This window comes from Triticum aestivum, chromosome 4B, assembly GCF_018294505.1.
Source record: "Triticum aestivum cultivar Chinese Spring chromosome 4B, IWGSC CS RefSeq v2.1, whole genome shotgun sequence".
In the NCBI taxonomy this organism is placed as follows: domain Eukaryota; kingdom Viridiplantae; phylum Streptophyta; class Magnoliopsida; order Poales; family Poaceae; genus Triticum; species Triticum aestivum.
In genome coordinates, this window is record NC_057804.1 from 30,289,651 (window position 1) to 30,313,410 (window position 23,760).

Genomic DNA, 23,760 nt, shown 5'->3' on the forward strand with positions numbered 1-23,760 from the left:
GAACATGTAGGCTTCTTCTTCAGTCCTGAAAGTCTTCTTCACAATCTCTATGTATTCCATACACTCATTCAGATCTGAACCAGTCATGCCTTTAATATCAATTCCTTTACCTTGCATGTGTACATCATCCAAGTCTATGCCATCTTTGCCTGCATCCTCATTATCGTTATCATCCGTGCGCATACCATCCATTCCTTTGCCTTCCTTTCGTCTATCACCCATGTCCTTGTCATCCTTGCCTATATTCCCCAAGTTTTTTCCATCGTTGCCTTTATCATCCATGTCGTTATGCTGCCAACGAAAACAGATAGTCAATATTACAGATGGATAGCATACATAATAATTATCTAATACTCTGCTTAAATAATCAATTTAATTTTTCATATCAGATTCATGTACCAAACTCAGTCCTTCAAAAGTTGTAAGTAAGTATAAAATATTCCCTGACTAAATCCAGAAATATTTAATTGATTGTACTTGGTGTAACTGATGATCTCCTAACTAAATCCAAAGTGCACGAATCTTTCAAGTCCCAAGATATATCCACCCTGATAGATCAATTATCTGCAAACTCCATTCAAAATTGTGTCCTAACTGAATCCAAAATTATCACCTAACTAAATCCAAATTATCTCGTCACTAAGTCGAAAATATCTCCAAACTCCATACAAAAATAATTATCTCCTAACTAAATCCAAAATATCTGGAAACTCAATTCAGAAGCATCTCCTAACTAAATCCAAAATAACTTTCTTTGAATCCAAATCTGCTGACAAATTCTCATGGCACACAACCCTAACTAAGTGTTTTAATATGTCCTAGCTAAATCCGACTTACACTTCCTTTGAAAAAAAATCTTTTCACAACTTTCTGAAACCATAAACCCTAACTAACTACATCAACATGTCCTAGCTAAATCCAACTTACACTCCCTTTCAATAGAAATCTCGTCACAACTTTCTGAAACCATAAACCCTAAACCTCACATGACATATCCTAAACCCTAATCAAATCCGACCCCTATTGGTACTATAAGCATAAGGGACCAGCAAAGATTTGAGATGGCTAGGCACTTACAGCGAAGATCCGGCGTGAAAAAGTTGATGCACGTCGATGAGGATGATGTGGCCTCTCGGGTCGGGGAAGGTGGCGTCCGCTCGGGAAAGGAGGGGAGGCTCGTCGGAAGATCTGGCGCCGCGACCCGAGTGGGGTGACTTCCGATGGAGGGGGAGGGGGAGTAGGAGCAGGAGGAAGGAGTGACATGGCGAGTGCGATCGGCGGCGATCGAAGGAGACGGGGGCGATCGGCGGCGATCTAGGGCGCCGGAGGCGATCGACGGCGATCGAGGGCGCCGAGGTTAGGGCTCGAGAGGAGGAGAGAGGACGAACCGCTCGAACCAAATTTCAAAAGAGTACGCATGATGATTGGACCTCTATAATGAAGTGTTTTTTAATGCAATTAATTTAATCGAAAAATTTCGGACGAGAATACCCCTGGACTTAATTGGACTTAATTGGGCCGAGAATACCCCTGCACCGTAAAAATCTCCCTTATTAATTACTTGCCACATCAATTGCCTGGATATGTGTAATGTTACCATCTAGTATGTAACTCCATTGTAGGTAGTTTCAGTGGAACATATGTACTTTATTTATTGCCAAATGCATGAGGATTAACGCTTAGCATCGAACAGTTGCTGACACGAGCTCACACATATCCAGTCTCACATACACAACACCAGTCTGTCGACACGTTCCCGTTCCCGTACGTGTCGAACACTCTTTATTCGCACTCATCACTAAGAACGTCGAACGCCGCCTTGCCGTGGTTGGCGCCGGAGAAGTATGTAGCAATGAATGCTCAGATGGAGATGCTGTTGGGGATGCCCTTGGCGGTGAGGCCGGCGGCGGCGCCCTTGTGGTCGGAGGTGTTGGGGTAGAGCAGCATGTAGGGGAACTTGGCCGGGCCGTTCCGGTTCTTCAACTCCGGGTCGTGGTTCATGCCCACCACCTTGCTCTCGATCTCCACCAGCCGCTCGCTGAACCGCTTGAAAACCTCCAGGGCCTTGGGGTCCGAGGTCCACTCCGGCGTGTCGCGCTGACCCAGGTACAACTCGTCAGAGGAGTGTTTGGACAACACCTCCAACAGCGAGATGCCAATGATGGTCTGGATCTGGCTGGTGATGGTGTGGATGAAGGCCCGCTCTGGGTCGCGCTCTAACTCCGCGTACTCGTCCGTCCCGGGCTCCGGCATGCGGCGCCGGCTCACCGTCGGCCGGTTCGGGAGGAACCCCGCGTATGGGTACTGCCCGAAGTTGACCGCCGCGTGCAGCGCCGATCCGATCCAGATGATGGTGGTGCACGCCTTGGCCAGCTCGCCCACGGCTTGCATCCTCGGCCACCATGGCGCGTCCTTGAGGTCGCCGTGCCCAACCTCGCGCGCCTCCTTCCACCACGCCTGCAGCTCCACGTCGCCCTGCACCACGCCGTCGTCCGGGTAGTAGATGGCCAGGTACTCGCTCACGTACTGCTCGATGGCGTGCCAGATCGCAAGCCCGTCCGCCGCGTACGGGTAGTCTGACACCAGCAGCCGCACCTTGTACGGGCTCGACGGGTCCTCCACCGCCATGCCCCTGCATTATTTTTGTTATGCACCGCGTACACGTCATCAGTCATCGAAAAGCAGGATTTGTAACACACTTTCACTAGTACTTTCTCGGTAAATTAATATAAAAACGTTTAGATCACTAGTACCCTCGGTAAACTAATATAAAGTGTTTAGATCCCTACTTTAGTGATCTAAACATTCTTATATTAGTTTATAGAGAGAGTACATTGTACTAGGTAAGTAGGTACCTCTTGATGAGATCGTCGGGCAGGCCCTGCTCCGTGAACTTCCAGTCCTTGTACACCACGGACGACATCCCCAGCGCGAACTTGCCCGGGAACACCGTCATCTCAAAGATGCCGCCGGCGTTGATGAGCGTCTGCCGCGCCAGCGCGTTGATGGTCATGGTGTCGCGGTAGTGCGGGCTCAGCAGCTTGTGCACCGGGTGCGTCACGCTGAGCTGCCGGTTCGTCGAGATCACGAACGGCTCCATCACCGCGTGGGTGTTCAGCCTACACGTTTCAATCGTAGTACGTCAGTTGTGCATCTACAGACTGAATAACACCGGGTCAGTGTCGCCATTGTTTGGTTAGTCCGTAGTGCACGTACCAGTGGCTGACGAGCTGGTGCCACCCGGAGTCGTTGACGGCGACGTAGGCCTTGGCGAACTCCCACACCCAGCCTTCGACGGAGCCGCTCGGCACCGGCGTGTACACCTTGCTCTTGGCGGTGGTGAGGCCGCCCTGGATGACAGGCTCGCTGAGCTCGATGGCGAGCGGCGTGAGCCTGCCGTCGCCGCGCAGGAAGAAGAGGGTCCTGGTGGCGTAGATGAAGTTGCCGGGCAGGTTGTTGACGTCGATGAGGAACGGCATGAACCGGTCGTGGTGATCAAGGATGTACAGCCTGTTGCTTTCCAGCGCCTGCATGCAACAAGTTGCAACATGCCAAAGTTAATTACACCTGCTCCAATCAATTCACGGTGGATCGCGATGGGTTGGCCAACTCGATCGTGTATATTATTACCTGCTGCACGGTGAGGCCCTCGAGGTTCTTCTCGATGTGTGCCGCCGTGATGGTGCTGGTGTGGTCACCAAACTTGCTAGGGTCCAGACTACTTTTTGGCGGGAACTCCTGCATGCATGCATGCATGTAACCCAACATAAATTAAGATTTGCACGCTCTCACCATGGACAACATACATATCCAACACATACTCCTGGTTTATTGGTTTATTGGTCATCTTCCTATTTAGCGACAAATTTTGACTACAGTTTTAACTAATAAAATGTCATTCATGTTATAAAAAATTATACCTTTGAAAACTATGTTCCCGTACGAACCTAATCACATAATTTTTGTGACATGTATTAACATTTCATTATTTAAATCTATGATCAATTTTTGACACGAAATTGTTGACTGACCGTGAGACGCGTGATCATGACCGGGTTGACGCCGGCGAGCACCTCCCGGGCGAACTCCTCGTCGGTCCTCCACGCCTGCTTGTCCGCCTGGATGATGTGGGGGACGGGGAGCTTGAGCAGCGAGTCGCCGCCCACGGGGAGGAGGTCCTTGATGAGCTGGAGCGGGAACTGCTTGCGCAGCTCCTCGAGGGCGGGGACGTTGGGCAGCTTGATGCCGCCCTCGTAGAGGTTGATGATGTCCTGGAAGGAGTCGAACTCGCCGGGGGTGGTGTCGACGTAGGTGCGCACCGCCGGCAGGATGCCCTGCGTGATGGCCTTGATGGAGTAGCCCAGGAAGTCGGAGGTCTTGAGGTGGCCGAACTTCTCGTCCCGCGGCACGTAGATCTGCTCTAGCAGCGACAGCCGGCTCTCCAGGTTGGGATCGTTGGCGTTGGGCTTGCGCCCGGTGCGTCCGCGGCGCGGGTAGGGGTGGTCGGCGCTGCCGCCGAGGACGGGGCGGCCCTCGCCGAGGTCGTTGTAGACGTCGTAGCGGTAGACGCGGTCGTGCTCCTGGTAGGGGCCCTGCTGGTCGTCGCCCCGCAGGTTACGGAGCTCGTCGTCGCGGTACGGCTTCAGCGCCGCCGGCATCTGGCTCGGCAGGTACGTCTGCGCGTACATACACATACCAAAAACATTGTCATTCACATGGCCAATGAAGCCGACCGATGGCTTGCTCATAACAAAAGAAGTCCCGTACGTACGTTGCTACTTGCTAGCTGTAGTACTTGAATTAAAAGATGAATTTGCTTTGCCAGCTACAGTACGGTTGTAGTAATCGCCTTTTCTTTTCACGTGCTTGTGTCATTGTTTCAGAAAGGTAAACCTGATCGAGTGCTACTACTGTATCATGTATCATCTTTCTAAAAATTTCTTGGGGTCCGGCCATGTTAATGATCGAGGTCATCTCATGGAAAGGATGAGGTCGTGGATTCATGTGAGCTCACGTACGTACGTGTCTCCCTCAGTGTTCTTCTCTTATCCCAAAGAAAGAAGCCAACCTAGCAGCAGGTCGCAGCACTTGGTCAGTCAAGTGCAACAGTTTTCTTCACCTACCACATTCATTCAATCTTCTGCTGCACCTAGCCGTATCCTATCTTTTTTCTACCAACACGGAATAAATTCTGCACCTACTAATCTTATCTTATCTCAAAGAGGACTTAATGACCATGAATGAGGAAGCCAGTGAAAAGGAAAGGAGAGGAAAGCTCACAACTCACATCGTTGGCGAAGAAGACACGGCTGTAGGTGTAGCTGGAGGTGGGGTAGATCCATGAGTTGGCGACGAAGGAGAGGTTGCCGCGGCCGGGGACGTCGTGGAGGGTGACGGTCTTGAGCAGGAACTCGGAGCTGTGGTGGTTGTTGACGATGATGGCGCCCGGCACGCCCAGCTTCTCCACCTCCCAGTCGAAGGTGAGGCCGAACTTGGACTCCCCCGTGGTCAGCGACGGCAGGCTCGTCACCCACTGCTCCAGCTCCGCCTCCGCGCCCACCTTCCCACGCCCGCCGTTGTCTGCACGGAGCACGGTCTCGCATGGTTAGAGCATCTGCCCACGGTGCTTTTTCCATCGCTAGCTACGTCTTTGTGCTTTAGTTTAGGTTGTGTTTGTTGCTTTTGACGACGTGTCCTTGCTTGTTCTATTGCTTTGTCTGAAGCATCTGGTGCTCTGTAAGCTCTGGTGCACGCACCATGCTCTCGTCTCTTCTTTCCATGCCCATGCTCAGCTAAAGACGACCGACCGACCATGGCTATCTTTCTTATCTTTAGCCGATTGAGATACATCCATGGCCGACAACACAGAAGACATATCTACCGAGGAGAGAAGGAGGAGGGTGCTCTGCTTACCGTGGTCGATGAGGGTGGAGCTGATAAGCTGGCAGGTGACGCCCTTGCCGAAGAAGTCGCCGATGCCGTCCATGATGGTGGCGCCGAAGTCGGTGAGGTCCAGCACGTTCTTCCTCATGAGCACCACCGTGCCCTTGAGCCGCGCGCTCTTGTTCGCCCCCGTCAGGCCGTCGATGAGCCCGCCCAGTATCATCTTGCTGCTATTTCTTCGGTACTGTCACTCCCTTCAACTGCACTGCTAGTGCTGCTGTTCGGTGGAGAGCTCTCAGAGCTGTGCGGAGATGGCTGTGTGTTGTGTGAGCTGTGTGAGGAGGTCGCAGCGCGGGCCGGCCAATTTATTTATAGGGGGGTAGGGGTGCGGCGAGAGCGGGCGCGTACCCAGGGCTGGGCACGGAGGGAACTTCGTACAGGAGTTTATTTGGCCTGGCTGTTACTCCTCATGAGTTGTTCGCCCCCGTCAGGCCGTCGATGAGCCCGCTCAGTATCATCTTGGCCTCCTCCTCGCTTTCACTTCTCCAGTTACACTAGTACTAGTGCTTTTCAGTGAAGAGCTGTGGCTTGAGTAGTGCTTTACACTAGTACCTAGAACTCATCTAGATGAGATATAATTTGGTCTCATTCATTTTGAAAACAAGAACAAATACAACCCACGTCAGCACACACGCATCTTATAGCATCACATCCAATGGCTATAAAAGGTGAATGAGATCAAATTATATCTCATCTAAATGAGTTCTAGCAAAATTGCAATTTATAGGAGGCGGGGGTGCGGGGAGACAGCGCGCTGGGCACGGAGCTTCGTACCCGGCCAATTTATAGGAGTATTTTGGAGTAAATTACATCTTTAGTGAGGAGAGAGAAGGTTGCTAGCCATGTCAGGTGATGGAGGTAGATCAGGTGCTGAGGAGCACGGCAGGGTGTAAGGCTAAGTCGACATTGTCGCAAACAAGGTGCCACTCGGTCACGCATGCAACCATGCACTTCTCAAACCAGGACCTCCTCTGACGCCAGGCCAGTAAGATGAAGCGGCAACCCATGGTGACCTCCACAGCGGCGCTCACGCTCATCGGGACAGTAACCTGCATGGTGCGCTTCAAGCTCGGCGTGGCGTGAGAGTTGGGAATTCCAAGCATGAGAGTCTGGCCAATCAGTGTAGCAGTTCATTCGTGGGCCGCATGAGGCTTTAGGAGCTCTAGTATGTGACACACTGACACTGAAGAGCTGCAACAGCGGTGGGAGCGTGGGGTGTGGCGCAGCGGTGGGCGCAGGTAAGGTGATCGACAGAATTAAAGAGAGAAATAGTAGTAGTGAGAGAGGGGTATTTGCCACGACAGCAAAACTAGGACTGATACGGTACTGGTGACCGTAGAGTGACACGCCCGGGCAACCTCGGTGACCGTATTTTAAGCTTTCCTAAATACAATGATGGAAGTGAACCCTAGGATCAAGTTTAGGTATCGTAGATGTAATTTACTCAGTATTTTGACCTGGCTGTTGCGTGGATGGCGTGGGAGATATCCGCGCGCTCGTTGGGATGGATCCATCATATCGGCCCGTCCTTTTCGGCTGGCTCGATCGGACTACCCGCAGCGCCAGATGGCGACGCGCCCGGCTCGTGTTTCGCATGGCTCTCTCCGGCTCCATGGCCGGGGCATCGCGTACGTCGCTGCGACGAGGACATATTTCTGCCGTCCGGTGCATTTGGCTGCATGCGGACCGAGAGCGGCGAGCGGCGACGCGTCGGTTGTGTGAATAGTTGGCCGAGCGGTGAGTGCATGGGGCTGAAGCAATGTTTTGTATGGTTTCTGACCGTCTTGTGCGGTCAATCGTCCACGCCCACATGAACGCGCATGCTCATCGCTACAAACACATATGCACGTATACCCTATTTCTACGAGCACATCCGGGATACTAAGACGATACAATATTTTGAGATTGTCACATCTTGGGCATCTCGTAGCCGACGAAAATGTCTTTACTAGAATTGCTACTTCGTGGCAGCGGCTACCTGGAATCTTTGAGTTGAGGGAGATGGGCGTGTGAGGTTGGATTTTTCAGAAAGGTGCGTGACTTTCGGTCAAAGCAATACATAAACTTTACAGTTTTGCATTTTTGCTAAAACACATTTTTTTTAGAAAGAAAGGGCTGCGCCCCTGTTCCATTTCAGAAGAAACGAAACAACCAAACCAGAGTATGTTACATCGGTAGAGCTCACGACAGACAGCAGGCACGCTGCCCGCGGTACAAGTTGAAATAAGGCAACGCAAGTCTAGAGACTAGAAATAAGAGAAGAAAACTAAACTTGCAAGCGCTAGAGCACAAAAGCACTAATGCCAAAGAGGGAGCTACAATCTACATAAGCCAAACGACCAAGTTAACGGGGGCTTTCGCGCCTCAGCCAGGATTCGGCCATAGCAACAGAGGTGGGCTTCTTGCTTTCTCCTCCAGCTTTTCCACTGCCCACTCCCCCAAATAGATAGATTTGTAGCTGTTCTCCTCCATATAGCCTGCATACCAGGCCAACAAACATTATTGAAAACCATGTCGTTACTCCTACGTGGATGGCGTGGGAGATTTCCGTGCCCGCCCGCGCTTGTTGCGATGGATCCATCGGCCCGTCGTTTTCGGCACGTAGCGGCTGGCTCGATCGGACTATCCGCAGCGCCACACGGCGACGCGCCCGGCTTGTGTTTCGCATGCCGTGCTCGACCTCCAGCTCCAAGGCCGGGGCATCGCGTCGCTGCGACGAGGATATATTTTCTGCGTCCGGTCTCCGGTGCATTTGGCGGTCAAACGTAGCGCGTCCGTCCGCCAGCGGTGGGACGCGACATACATGCATGCGGACCGAGAGCGAGCGGCGACGCGTCGGCCGTGTGAATAGTTCGCGAGCTGTGCATGCATGGGGCTGAAACAATGTATTGTGCTGTTTCTAACCGCCGTATGCGACCAATCGGACACGCTCACACACATGCGCATACCCTGTTTCTATTTCTATGAGGACACGCTCGACCTATCAGCTGGCTTACTCGCTATCATCTCGACCGATCAAGAAAAGTAAATTGCATGTACTCGAATAGAGGCTTTGCTTTTGCCATCCGTCCCTAATTAATCATATACTCACTCCGTTCCAATATATAGTGCTTCCTCTATTCCCGTGCTTCAACTATAACCATAAATTTAACCAATGAGACCGACTGCTGCGACGGGAGCAAAAGTTATACCAGTGAATTCATATTCAAAAAGAAAATTTTCAATTATATAATTTTTTTCTCCCGCCGCAGTTGGTCTCGTTGGTTAAAGTAAAGCGCGGGCACACTATATTTTGGAATGGAGGGAGTAGTACGCATTATCTCGTTGTACGGAAAAGGGTCCAGTATAGGAGTTTTCCTTCTTCCAATTTTACAGGAATACAACAAGTTGTCCTTCACTGCTTCACCCATTTAAAAAGCTGGAGATTGTAGGTGCAAGTTACAGTTTCGAGTGAAGTAAAACTTTGGTCACAAAATGAGCGACAAGAACGATTCGAGCTGATGAATGTTCATTTTCAAGTGCAAATGCTATACAGTGCTTGCTACAATTATCCCATTTTAAGTTAACCTTACAGAGGTCCACAGTTCCACATTACTATATTACACATAGGAGAGGGCAAACCAATAATGGTTCAAGCAGCCAAGTAGGTAGAAATCATCAAAATGATATATGTATATGTATATGTATACTCACCTACACACCAATATCCCTGCATATACTTCCCACTGACCTGCATCTATTGGCCTGCTTGTCGCTGCTCCCACCTAAGGTCCTCCGAGAACTCCATCATAGCAGCTCTCGGATCGCCACCTGTGACGGACAGGTAGTACTCGGCAGTTCCGTCATCAACATGCAAGCTTCGCCTCACCGACTCGAGAATCCGTTTGCTTTGCCTTTTTGCAGCTGCAGCGTTTGCCATGGATTCCGCGTTTCCATTCGGGTGGCCCTCCGGATAAAAGACCGCGACCTCTCTCTTTGAGTTGTGATCCATCTCAATGTAGCATGTGCTACCCAACAAGATTTCTGGATTACTGATTGGTATAAGAAGCCTCTCCCTTGAGTAGATACCATGGTCACTCATCATATTGTTGAACCGTTTGATATCGGTCACCTGCTTGAAATCCACAGAATATCAAATAAGGTTAGATGAAGAATAGAGAAGGTTTGCTCACACATGGACAGTACAGCTGTATATCTTTTGGAAACAATGGAATGATATAAATTAGCAGCATTCAGGCATTCACAAATGTTCACTGTTACAAATTTAAGTTGCGTTGACAGCTTTGTAAATAACAGAAATCCAACAAGTTTGAACATGCGTGTGGTCAATGTTCGGATTAGCTCTATATCAGCAACAGTGAACATAAAAAGGGTTATCAGCTCAAGGTGCATGGGCATTCTACATCCTTACTATCAATTGTTGAGACGTTATGGAAACCAAACCTTGAGAGCTAACTCAATTAATTTAAGACCTAACAAAGTAGAGTAATTCACTACAGCCTCACTATTAATTACAGTACAACATTCAACATTTTAATTGATACAACCGAGCAACGAGTACTGACAGAATTATGGAAGCAGTGCATCCATCATCAAACGTTGTATCATGAGCATTATCAGATAGCCAACGATCAAAACGTGATGAGCTATGCCAACAACAACGGCGGTGAGTTCTGCGACAGTGAAAACGTTGATTGTTTTCCATGACCAGAAATTATTGTAGTGACTTGCAACTTTTGCTTATTTTACATTACGCTATCTGTTAGACAATCAATTATGACCTCCATAGTTCTAGTTCAAGTTGCAGGAACTCCATCCTGTGATAAGAACTCCATCCTGTGAGTACTATGGGCTTTGATACTGCTACGGAGTCTGCCAATTTCAGCATGGGCTGGTGTTGCCTCGTCAGGCAGCAAGGCAGCACAAAGTAGGATTCAGCTAACATCAATATACCTGAAGAATAAGCTTCAGACGGGGAGGATGGACAGATAGAGAGATAGATATGATACCTGGACGGAGTACTTGAGCGCGACGCCGGGGACGGTGTCCCCGCGACGGACGGCGTGCGAGAGCGCGAAGCGGGCGAGGGAGGCGGCGCGCCAGAAGGCCCTGGTGGCCGGGTCGCCGAGGACGCGGCGCACCCCCCAGGGCGCGCGGAAGGCGGCCTCGAGCACGGCGCGGTCGGAGGCGACCGCGCGCCAGAGGCGGCAGACGCAGGCCGCCCGCGCGACGTCCGCGGGCGGGAGCCGGTGCAGGACCGCCCGCAGGAGGTCGGCCGGGAAGTCGCCGCCGCTCACCGCGGACGGCGCCTCCGGATCGGGTTCGGTGGGGGAGGAGGCGGGGAGGGCGCGGTCTCCGGCGCGGCTGCTCATGGCGGCGATCGGGAGGAGGATCGCGCGGGTGGATGGATGGGGGAAGGAGGTGAGGCGGCGTGTGCGGACGGGGGAAGAAGGCGAGGCAGGGGAAATGGAGAGATGTGGTTGGTGCTCCATAGCGGTGCGTGCACAGCTCGCGGACCGCACCACAGCAGCCCGGCGTTGCACCCACCGCAGAATTCCTCCACGCCTTGTGTTATCTTCTCTCTTTTTTTCTTTTGGCAAAGGATACAGTGGATTTTATTAGTTCAAAGTATATAGAATTTAAAACACTGTCTGCCACATGGCGCAACTAATAACAAGGGAAACGTTCCCTGCCGGCAGACCGGCCGAAGTTTCAGCCGGACTCACGGTCGATATGGATTGAACGCGTCAGATCTACCTTTTTTTTGGGCCCACACACCGCTCTTGACCCAACCTTATCTATTCGATGGGTTTTTCTTCTCCTACTCGTCTTCTCCACTCGCACCTCTGCCTTATTCCCTCGCCCACCATCCCGTCAAGCGAGCAAGGTTGCGGCGCTACTGCTGCACGCGCTCGGCCACAGCTACCTCCCGCCGCAAGCCGGTACGGAGACCCGAGGGGTTGTCGGGCCGGTATGCTGCGACCCGCCGACATTGATGCTGGAAGCGTTGTCCCTGGATGCGACGACCCCGCGGGCGTGAATACTGGGAGCGGCCGCTGGGATGCTGGGTCTTCCCGACGACGATGCTACAACCGGCAGGGGCGGTTGCTACAACCTCACGCCAACCGGCACAGGCGGGTGCTACATCCGGGGACCAGCGAGCTACAACCCAGCAATGGTGCAGGTGCTACAACCTCACGCTGAAAAGCTGCACCCAGCACGTACGGGCGCTACATCTGATGGCTCGGCGAGCTACAATCGTCACGCCGGCAAGGTACAACCGCTGGCCGGCAAGCTGCGACATACACGGACAACCTCACAATGGCAAGCTGCAACCGGCACGAGCAGTGCTACAACCTTTGTCCAGCGAGCTGCAAGCGACACAATGGCGAGCTTCAACCTGGTGGGTCACCATGCCGGCGATAGAGACCATGTCCGCGGGGTGCTACAACCATGGTGGTGAGTTTGCTGGAACCGGCCTTTGTTTTTGTTATTAGGACACTTCTTAAATTAAAATTTTCAAACGGGTATCATGGGGCACAATGATGGTATCACCCGATATTCTTCCGTGGGCGGGGTCACGAGAGCAAGAGATGGCAAAATTCGTATAGGACAGGTACGAAAATCGCTTGGAGTCGGTTACCGTGACAAATTAATCTCTAAATACAATGACCAAAGTGATTTTGATGAACAAGTCTAGTGACCAGAGTGCAATTTTTTTTTACTCATAGAAAAGTTAAAAACAAGCTACCCTCAAACTCTGTCGACCTGGAGCTGCCACGTACACCCATCGAACTCCCATGATCATTCCAAGTTGTCGCCTTGCCTAGGACGACGCAGTAGAAACGGCCCCACAGACTTCGTCCCCATCCGCACGCAGAATACCGGAAACACCCCTCGCCGCTGAACGTGCAGCCTCCGCCCTTATCCTCTTCCTCTGTTTTTTCCCTACTTTACCCCCACCCTTCCCGGGGGCGGCGGCGAGGCCACCCATCACCGCATTGCCTACTTCTTCCGCCCCGGCTTCCCCGCTCGTCTCATCTCGGCTCCGACTCCCACGCCACGCCACGCCATCGCCCTCGAACCTTCTCTCCGCGGAGCACGCCAGGTCGACTGCTGCTTCAGAGCTGGTGACGACCACTAACCACCTCGCATTGTCCTAAGATTTCCTTCCGTTCTCGTCTTTGTTTTGATTGCCGTGGTAAGTCTGATTCAGATGTTTCTGTGTGGAAATGGATGCTCCCATCCTTCCAGCTCTCTGTGAATCTGTTTGCTGGCGCAGTGGAGCACTCTGTTCATTTTTTCCAACCAGGTTGGTTGTTGGTTCAGTTCAAGGTGATGCCCGCCTCTGGTGCCGCTGCCTCGCAAGCTTTGTGCAGGTAGTTTGACTGGACTGTTTGGACCACAAGGAGTGTTGTGTTCTCTGAATTCTGAGGACGTGAATCGGATAAACAGCTGGGCGTGATTCTTGGTGATATTCCATGGAAGCCGTGCACGGCATACAGTCCCTGGCTTCAGGAGACGGCCATCATCACCTTTCCCGGACGCTTGGGCCGGCGCTGCTCATCTCCGTCGGGTATATTGATCTTGGCAAGTGGGTGGCGACGGTCGACGCCGGGACTCGGTTCGGGTACGACCTCGTGCTGCTGGTGCTCTTTTTCAACTTCTCCTCGGTTCTGTATCAGTATATGTCCACCTGCATCGGCATGGTCACCGACAAGAATCTCGCTCAGGTGCCCGATCCCCCTGAACCATACAGTTCTTGGTTCTTACTTGTAATGCTTTTATATGGATTTCAAGGTTTCCGGCCAGGAGTACAGTCGGTTTATATGTGGCGGCCTTGGTCTCCAGGCAGGATTGTCTTTGCTTACTTCAGAACTAACCATGGTATATCTACAAATTTGAGGCAAATCTTCTTGTTTGTCAAAGCTTCATTCTAGAATATTTTGTATTCGCCATGCTATGTGTACTGACTTGTATAATAACTAGTCCATTACCTTGTGAGAATGTGCGTAAGTCCTGACTTTTCTGAACACTTAATATTTTGTCTCTTTCAGATTTCAGGCATAGCAGTTGGATTCAACCTTGTATTTGATCACGATGATCTCATCACGGGTATTATTTTTGCATGCGTTGTAATCAATCTGCTGCCATTTCTTTTATCCTCTCGGGTAAGTTTATTACTGACCCTGGAACTAGTAATTCTCGATAGCGTTATCTGACTCGTCTGTGCCCTATGTGCTTTTGACATATTATTTCTGACCATTCTAGGACAAGAGGATGTCTGGAACGTTAAATGCCTGCATAGCGGGCTTTACGATTCTCTGTTTTGTGCTTGGCTTGTTAATCAGTCAACCAGAGATACCTCTCCATGTGAATGTGATGTTCCCCAAGTTGAGTGGTGAAAGTGCTTACTCACTGATGGCACTTATGGGTGCAAACGTAATATCGCACAATTTTTATGTTCATTCATCAGTTGTTCAGGTATTTTCCAATGCCTCTTGCTCATACATAGTTTAAATTGTCCACATATTTGGATTTACATTTGAAGGTGCAGTAGCTGCGTCAAACTGTCTTCCATTATGGGTTGTGTGGTTTTATGTTGCACCTTGTGTTGATATCTGGAGCAGTTTGGTTGCATGGTTTGTGTGTCATATTTCATAGTTTCAGATACAGATTATGCCATCGACGCGGTGCTGAATACTTAGTAAGAAGTGTTCATCCCCAATAGGGGCAATTACCCCCAAAAAAGACTAAATAGTTGGGCTTTGGGCTTTATGCTTGTGCTTGGTGTCATATCTCAAGTAGCTTCCGCATAGCGTTTGATTTGTTTCCTGTCATTATACTTGACAGAATTATCATCTATACCATAGGGAATAGTGCTTCAACTATACTTCTATGATCATCGAATCAATTATGGGGTATTTGGTTCAAGGATGGGGTGAGTGGAAGATCCATCATTTTTCATCCCTCGTAAGCACAAACTAACAAAAATGAGGATGAAGTCATCCCCAAAAATTTATCGGATGATCAGTTGATCACAAGATGAACCAACCAATCTTCACATGAAGAGGTGGTCCTCCAATTGAAGTATTAATGTTTCCAGGGTTCTCAGGCACTGTACTTTTTTGCTAAATCCACACTCTTCAACTATTAGAAAGTCTGGAAAACTGTTAAAATTTGATTATGATGGTTCAGACATATTATACAACACATCAGGTATTACATGGCAATGCACTTTGTACTCCCTGATTCTACAGTTATTTACAAACAGGTTCATTTTACTATTCTTTCCTGCTTATTTGAGTTATCATTTCAAGTTAATTCAGATATCCTACATGCAGGTTCAGAGGAGGTCTCATGTTCTTACCCTCCGTACCCTGTTTCATGACCACCTTTTTTCTATATTATTCATTTCTACTGGAGTTTTTCTTGTGAACTATGTTCTGCTGAGCTCAGCAGCATCGGAATCTAGTCACAATGTGATCCACTCCTTTCACGATGCTGTAGATCTGATGAACCAGGTTTGTGATTCCAGTTTCTAAAGTATAAATCCAAATATTAAAATTAAGTTCTAAGTGTACGTTGAAGTTTCTTCCTGAGTTTCTCTGGGTTCTTGTCTTCTGCAGATATTTACAAATCCCATGGCTCCACTCGTGTTACTAGCGGTTCTTCTCTTTTCGAGCCACATTATTTCGTTGACAGCTGTCATCGCCAGTCATGCAGTTATGGAGAATTTCTTTGGTGCAAACCTGTCTCTTTTTGCACATCATGTGCTACTCAAGGTTCTTGCCATGATTCCTACTATGTATTGTGCAAAAGTAGCAGGCTCTGAAGGGATATATCAGGTACTCATTCTGTGTCCGGTAATCCAGGGCATGACCCTGCCCTCCTCTACCATTCCTGTTTTCCGTATCGCCTCATCAAGGTCAATAATGGGCAACTACAGGATATCTTTATATGTTGAGATACTAGCCTTCCTTGCGTTTCTTCTTATGTTGTTTACAAAATTTTCGCGGCGGAAATCCTGTTCGGTGACAGCAGCTGGACAAACAACCTGAAAGGGAACACTGAAAGCCCTGTCATAATTCACCATACTGTACTTATTATAATGTCTTGTGCATCTATTGCTTTTACACTTTTCCTGGCTGTGACTCCAATAAAATCAGCCAGCAGTGAAGCTGAAACTCAGGAGTGGCATGTGCACTCTCCGAAGGAAGCACTGGACACTACTCATCACAGAGTAGATACTTATCCGGAATATATTGCACACGAAGAAATTCAAAGGTATTCTATTGATGCTGTTCCAAGGGATTCATTGAGAAGTCATCAGAAATCAGCTTTGGAGGAGCATACTGACGGTTCTGAAACCACTGCAGAATCCGATAACGGGGCTCAACATATGGCGACCATTCCTGAGGCTGCCCCCGGAATGTCAAGCAACATCGAGGAGTCAAAATCAGTTGTTGGGGCTGACTTTACAGGTTCAACGCCAAATGTCTCTACTGCCACCGCAGTAGGACAGAGTTCAGCAGAGAATAACCAAATGAAGAGCACAGCTGAGAAAGATGTTCAAGTAGAAGCAGATGTTTGCACAGACAAGGACAATGAGACTTCACATAATGTGAGCTCCAGTAATAAGTCCACTGGAGGCAAAGCACCCTCTTTATCTTCCGGTGATCCACCACCCCTTGCTATGAGCAGATATAAAGACACTGATGCTGTTAGTGGCAGTGGTGGCCTCTCAAGGCAGCCTGGTTTGGGCCGTGCTGCAAGGAGACAGTTAGCAGCAATTCTCGATGAGTTCTGGGGGCGTTTTTTTGATTATCATGGCAAGCCGACACAAGAAGGTGATGCTGAAAGGATCCACCTTTTGCTTGGACTGGACTTGATAAGAGAAGGTTCAGCTGGGAGAATGGATAACCAGAACACTCGAGCTTCCAAGAACCCCTTAATGAGAGATGCAGTGCCTGGATCAGGCATCTCATGGGACCCAGTGTCCTGCAATAGGGAAATCTCTAATCCAGACCTGTCTTTTGGGCTTCAGATGGGTGCCATCGGGTCATCAGCCGGGTCACAGAGCATGCATTTACCAAAAACAAACACCCCGAGTTCAAGCAGTGCCTTTCTTGACCAAAATGCAAAAGAAATCACGAATTATGATGGGGCACCTTACTGTGATAACCAGTTCTGTCAGCCTGCCACCATTCATGGTGGGTATCAGCTAGCAAACTATCTAAAAGGGATAGATGCAAGTCGGCATTCACGTTCCAGCATTCCACTGGACGCACGGCGACTTCCTATATCTTCTGAATCTGATGGTTCCAACTATGCTGGCTCTGCTATTCGTGCTTATAGCCCGAACGTGCTTGGTTCATTTGGTTCTACCACTTTGCAGAACCCGACAATGAGCGGCTTAAGTACAATGATGGTAGGAAGATCCTATTATGATCCTACTACCATTCTTGGGGGTGAAAGTGGTGGCTCATCTGCTTACCCAAAGAAGTACCACAGCTCACCCGATGTATCTGCTGTAATTGCTGCAAGCAGGAATTCATTGTTGAACAAAGCAAATATGGGCAGCGCTGCTGGAAATCAGCCATATCTTAGTAGGCTGGCATGTGAAAGATCACATAATGTGGGCACAGCGAACATGTCCCAGAGCTCTGTGCAGTCGAGTATGAACACCAAACCAGCATCACTTTGGTCCCGGCAACCATTCGAACAGCTCTTTGGCGTGCCGAGCGCAGAGTTGAATAATAGGAGCCCGGTGAACACCGAGCGGAGATCAAATGGCACCAAGGATGATTTCTCATACAAGGAATCTGAAGCAAAGCTTCTCCAGTCTCTCAGATTTTGCATCATGAAGCTCTTAAAGCTGGAAGGGTCGAGATGGCTTTTTAGGCAGAATGGTGGCTGTGATGAAAATCTAATTGACCAAGTTGCCGCAGCTGAGAGAGTTTCACAAGAAACTGCTGATGGCATGGACGCTAATTGCACGCACGGACGGCTCGGTTGTGGTGTTGAATGTGTTTGGCAGGCTTCCCTGGTTGTTAGCTTTGGTGTCTGGTGTATCCGTCGGGTGCTAGACCTGTCGCTTGCGGAAAGTAGGCCAGAACTTTGGGGCAAGTATACTTATGTTCTCAACCGTCTTCAGGTAATCCTTTTGCCTTGTTATTTGGTAGGCTTGCAGTAAACTACAACACACACCCTTATACTGCTAAAAAAAAGGCACCTTGAGAATTGAGTCAAGGCATTGTTTGCAAATCCATGTAGCAAAGATTCTTTTTAACATATTGACATGTAAAATGAAGTTCCAGTTTCCAGTAAACTATGCTACAGACCTACAGTCCAATTAATTTGAGCGCGTATCAATTACTTGAGCATAAGAATTTCAACTAATTAACCATGGGTGCTGGAACTGTTACATGACATAATTGAACTTAACATGGTTGGTTGGAACGTACTGTTGAGCATATATCAGTGTCATGTCATTCTCATCGTGTATTCCCCTGCAAATGTGAGGTTTTCAGTAGAAAAAGAATGCTTCTCCCAACAACAAAAAATCATCGATACATCTGAGCCAGTTCTATTTGGCAGTTGATGTTTCTAAGATGAAATTTACAGATGCCAAGCTATTCTTATACCTACTTTGCACATTTTGGCATCCAGATTTTATGACATCTTGCTTACTTCATTTGATGTAGGGGATCCTTGATCCTGCATTTTGCAAGCCTCGGAAACCCGTCACCGGGTGCCCATGCCTCGAGAAAGCACGTCTAGTCGGCAAGCCCATGTCCAGTAACTTCACCGCCGCAGCTGACATCTTGCTGTTGATCAAAGATGTTGAGCAAGCAGTTTCTGGCCGGAGGGGTCGAAGCGGCACGGTGGCGGGAGATGTTGCCTTCCCTAATGACTTGTTCGGTTGACAGGGATTTAGAAGGGATTTGGCAGGGATTGAGGTGGATATAATCCCCTACAAGTTAAAATCCACCCAAATCCCCTCCAATCCTCTTGAGAAGAGGTGTAACCGAACATGGCCTAAAGGGAAGGAAAACCTTGCTTCTGTGCTCAAGCGATACAAGCGCAGGCTCTCGAGCAACAAGCCGCCTGCCGGATCATAGCTGTCACTCAGCCTGTTACCAAGCCTCTGTAGACTGTAGCTGCTTCTCGTATATTGGTTTTTTCTGCTGCACGCCGTACGCCTGGAGGCTTTTCGGTCTTGGTTCGGTAATGGCAATCGACTGTAAGTCTGTGACACTGGTTTTGCCCATATAAATGTTCTACAAGGGCAAGGTGCGGTCACTGTAGCTGCTTCCAGCGAGATGTACAAAAAAGCGTTGGTATTTTGTTGAAGTGGCGCGCTGTAAATTTGACTGTTACTCAAATTCCTCTTGTCGCTAAATCTTTGTATTTCGATGTTTCCGCGGTTCTCGCCGCCCCTTTCCACGAACAAGTTACTGAGAACCCTAGGGTCCAGGAAATGTCCTGACTGATGCACCGCGATCGTTTCTGATCTCTTGTGGTCCATCATCATTCATAATGCACTCTTGGCAGACAATTTCCACCTACACACTTGCTTGTTTGGTTGGTTTTCCATCTCTGGCATTGATTGTTATATACTCTCTGAATAAAATTCTTAGAGCAACTCTAGCATCCCCGGTCTTAAAAATCCAAAATGTATCCCTTACCCTATTTCTCTTACAATTTTTAAAAGATCTAGCAGATCTCCTGTCCTAAAAATCCAAAACCTTTTGAACACAAACTAGCAAATCTCCTAAAACCGTTTGAACACAAGCTGATTTCAAATGCGCATTTAAACTATCTCATTTGATAATTCAATTTATTTACCACATTAACCTCGTACATAGCATAATTGAACCGCCCATTGCCTATTACATGACATCGAACTAGGTTAAGTATCGACATAAAACATATAAAAACTATTCGAGGGTGTCAAGTTTGCTAAATGTGTCATCCACGCGGCATCAGTTTTCACTTGCACGGATGGAAGGTTGACTACTGGCATGTGGCAACTTCTTGACAAAACCCCACCAAAAGGTCATCTCTTCTAATTTTGTGTGCAAAGGACAATGTGGAGCATATCTTCTTTAATTGCATCCTTGCCAAGTTCATGTGAAGTTGTGTGCCTGATTGGCTCAATGTTACTGGCGACTCTAAGAAATTTTTCCCTTTGTGGTCTCCTCGCTCCACTGTCGGCTCATCCTATGCGTATTCTCTAGGTTGCTTTTACTGGGTTGGTCCCTTTGAACTACTAGGGATAAATTTACCATTGAACATATGTTCCCTGCTAACCCATCTGATTGCTTGTTTAAACCGATCTCTCTCTTACATAGTGGCGGTCCGTTTGCTAAGGCGTCTGTCGCGGACGACATGGACAACTTGATTCCCAAGATTAACTTATCTGCCTCCTTGTCTTTGGCGCCGGATTAGAGATCTTCTTTGGTGTCCCCTAATATAGTTGGGGCCTGCGTGTTGTTCTCGTCTTTGTTGGTTGTGTTGAACTTTATATTTTGCTTACACTTGATACTCTTGAATGACGTGTATGGCTCCCTTTGCCATGTAGTATGGCTTTATTTATAAAGTCGGGCTATCGCCTTTTCTTCAAAAAGCTCAGCTCGACTTGTTAATCATCGAGTTTAAGTTAATCCAAGCCGAGTCACAAGCTACTCATTTAGCTCACGAGCTCCGAGTTCTAAGTCCAGTCCTACTCCCATGCTACACGAGGCTTAAATGAAGAGGCAAATTAATAGAGCGGAGGGAGATACTACTAGCATGTATGAGCAGATGAAGCAATGACTGATCTGATCCGATCTGATATCCCTGTACAAGCTGGGACGTGGGCACGTCACGTCCAGTCCAGATGGAATCAATCACTTGAAGGCAGCAGCTAGCTGCCTGTTCCAAGTTGGAATGACGCCGATGATCCCGCATGTTCATTCAATCAGCGTCTGAGTTGAATGGGGGCGGGCCTTCCCCCGTCCTCAGGATGAGCGCCGCGCCTTTACAGTTAGTTAGTTGATGATGGCGTCCAGCGCGGGGTCGTTTTCGCGGCGGCCACGCACGCACGTCGCTGCCGGCGCCGGACAGGCCAGCGCTGCTCGCCGTCCTTGCCACAGATAGGACCTGTTGCATGCCTGCTGTTCGTCATCGACCGGTGGGGCGGAGGTCAGATGTTGATCCTGTCGGACAGATCGGTTGGTGGTGGCCCTGGCTGTTGGCCTGTTGGAACTACTGTGCTGTGCTGGTGGTACCGCCATCGCCATGGCCTTCAATTCTCCGTCCACGTCTACTAGCTGGTACCCTTTTCGCTTGGTCCGTGGATTGATGTCTACGGCTCGTACCCCTCTTCGTTTACAACTACTCCTAATGTAAAATGGCGTTGTACATATTTACTGTAGTCTTGGGTGGCGGCATAGGTTAACGACGATGTGCAATTTTTCAGTTCTTCATCTGAAATTGGTTGTTCTAGATCGACCAAGTCGCGCATGATGATAGTACAACGAAGTAGATACAGCGGCCCTTGCAGACAAGAGCCTTCTTATATAGGCCTTGCCGGGAGCGTATCGACTCGGTAGTGGGCTTCCGCCCAGGCCCATGACGGCCTACCCGACGGCCTATATAAGAAGGCTCTGCCTAGTGGAGTTACCTGGTTCGGTTCACTCACTCCCTCTCGCGTAACCTAGCCGTCATCTACTATTCCTTGCTCTGTGCTGCCTCCGGCGACCCCATCCTAACCAGGTTCACTCACTCCCTCTCGCGTAACCTAGCCGTCATCTACTGTTCCTTGCTCTGTGTTCCCTCCGGCGACCCCATCCCGACGAGCGCGTGCATGATTGGTCGGGAGAGCAGGTGCCTCCGGAATCCTGCCGTTCGAGATCCTGCTCGGGAGAACGGCAATAAGGTTTTTGGGGAGCGTCTCGGCGCGACTGCTCCCGATCCGTCCCCAGCTCCGTCAGCCTCTGCTTCCACTACTTCCCCTGCATCAACACCATGGCCGACAACGCCGCCGCTAAGAAGAAGGCCACGAACGAAGTCGAGGCTACTGCTGCCGCCGCCGCATTGGCATGGCCAACCGGAGGGTATGATCTGTTCATCCCTCATTTACTCGTGCTTGTGCTAGCCGTATATGTGCTGCTCATAGATGGTTTGCTTCTATGTTCTGTGCGTGCTAGTATGCTTAGGAATCGGTATGAGTTGCATACTGTATTTTTCATGTTTACTGTTTACTCGTGGATTAGTCTAATTAGATGCTAATATTTCCAACAATCCAAAAACCTTATTCTAGGCACTTTTTGATTCAAGGCTTTGTTGCGACACTAAAACCGGAAAAGTTTACTGGGACGCATTTTAAGCGTTGGCAGACAAGGACCACCTTGTGGCTCACAGCAATGAACGTGTTTTGGGTTGGTGTTGTGTCTCCCATAGAAACGATTGTTCCTGAACAGGAAAAGGCGTTTAGGGAGGCAACCACCATCTTTGTGGGAGCCGTTCTTACTGTGATCTGAGACAAGTTGGTTGACGCATATCTCCATATACGTATTGCCAAAAACTTGTGGGATGCGCTCGAAGCTAAGTTCGGTGCAACCGATGCTGGGAGCGAACTGTATGCCATGGAGCAGTTTCATGATTACAGGATGGTTGATAACCGTTCTGTATTGGACCGGGCTCATGAGATACAGTGCATCGCTAAGGAGCTGGAGCTCCTGAAGTATGAGTTACCGGACAAATTTGTCACGGGTTGCATTATTGCAAAACTCCCTCCTGGATGGAGGAACTTTGCTACTTCTCTCAAGCACTTGAGACGTGAATTCCCCGTTAAGGATGTCATCGGTCATCTCAGTGTTGAGCAGAACTCGAGAGCAAAGGACCCACACGTGAAAGGGGCAGAGGGTTCTTCTAGTGCCAATGTGGTGTAGAAGAACTTCCACAAGTTCAAGGGAAAGAACTCTGTCCAGCAGAATACTACCTTTAAGAAGAAGGGTAAGAAGAAAGACAAAAAGAGAGATGGTTGCTTTACTTGTGGTTCAGAGGAACACTGGGCAAACAAGTACAAGAAGTCAGGACATCACTCTAAGTTTGTCAATGTCACTCTGAGCAACAATGATGCGGCATCTGGGTATGGTAATCTGTTTACCATACTTTCAGTCTGTCAGTCCACCATTGACACTGGGGCCAATATTCATGTGTGTGTTGATGTGTCTTTGTTTTCTTCTTACCAGGTCGCACGAAATTATTCCGTCCTGATGGGGAATAGCTCACATGCTTCTGTTCATGGTGTTGGCACGGTAGATTTTAAGTTTACTTTGGGAAAGATCGTGTAACTGAAGAACGTGCAGCATGTCCCTGCCATCAAGAAGAATCTCGTTAGTGGCTCCCTTCTATGTAAAGAAGGGTTTAAGTTAGTATTTGAGTCTAACAAAGTGGTCGTATCTCGGTATGGACTATTTGTTGGAAAAGGATATGATTGTGGTGGTTTGTTCCACCTTTCCCTGGAGGATTTCTGCAATAAAGTCGTGAACCAAATTCATTCTAATGTGAACGAATCTGAGGTTTGGCATTCACGTCTTTGTCACATAAATTTCGGTTGTATGACGCGGCTAGCTAAGATGGACTTAATCCCAAGTTTCACTTTAGCCAAAGGCTCTAAGTGCCATGCGTATGTGCAAGCTAATCAACCTCGTAAGCCTCACAAGCTTGCGAAGGAGAGACACCTGGCACCATTAGAGCTCATACATTCAGATCTCTGTGAGATGAATGGTGTGTTGACTAAAGGTGGAAAGAAATACTTCATGA

General features: G+C 49.0%; 2 protein-coding genes and 1 pseudogene across 3 annotated transcripts; 1 reads left to right on the plus strand and 2 right to left on the minus strand.

Moving 5' to 3' along the window:
* Window positions 1–1,626: 1,626 nt before the first annotated feature.
* On the minus strand, window positions 1,627–6,234 carry LOC123090791 (linoleate 9S-lipoxygenase 1). The gene is made up of 7 exons (XM_044512131.1): window positions 5,914–6,234; window positions 5,288–5,580; window positions 4,032–4,676; window positions 3,631–3,738; window positions 3,217–3,527; window positions 2,856–3,119; window positions 1,627–2,632 (listed from the first exon to the last, which is right to left on the minus strand). Exons 1-7 carry the CDS (start codon window positions 6,104–6,106, stop codon window positions 1,861–1,863), a joined length of 2,586 nt encoding a protein of 861 aa, XP_044368066.1. The 5' UTR covers window positions 6,107–6,234; the 3' UTR covers window positions 1,627–1,860.
* Window positions 6,235–9,430: 3,196 nt separating this feature from the next.
* Window positions 9,431–11,538, minus strand: LOC123090792 (F-box protein At1g55000). Its single transcript, XM_044512133.1, has 2 exons — window positions 10,953–11,538; window positions 9,431–10,054 (listed from the first exon to the last, which is right to left on the minus strand). The coding sequence occupies exons 1-2, from the start codon at window positions 11,433–11,435 to the stop codon at window positions 9,680–9,682; spliced, it is 858 nt and encodes a 285-aa protein (XP_044368068.1). The 5' UTR covers window positions 11,436–11,538; the 3' UTR covers window positions 9,431–9,679.
* An 898-nt stretch (window positions 11,539–12,436) lies between these two features.
* Window positions 12,437–19,359, plus strand: LOC123090790 (protein ETHYLENE-INSENSITIVE 2-like; annotated as a pseudogene). The gene is made up of 9 exons (XR_006442620.1): window positions 12,437–13,073; window positions 13,198–13,322; window positions 13,399–13,676; window positions 13,744–13,830; window positions 14,001–14,114; window positions 14,215–14,427; window positions 15,288–15,467; window positions 15,573–18,100; window positions 18,651–19,359. The product of XR_006442620.1 is annotated as a protein ETHYLENE-INSENSITIVE 2-like (transcript).
* Window positions 19,360–23,760: the final 4,401 nt, after the last annotated feature.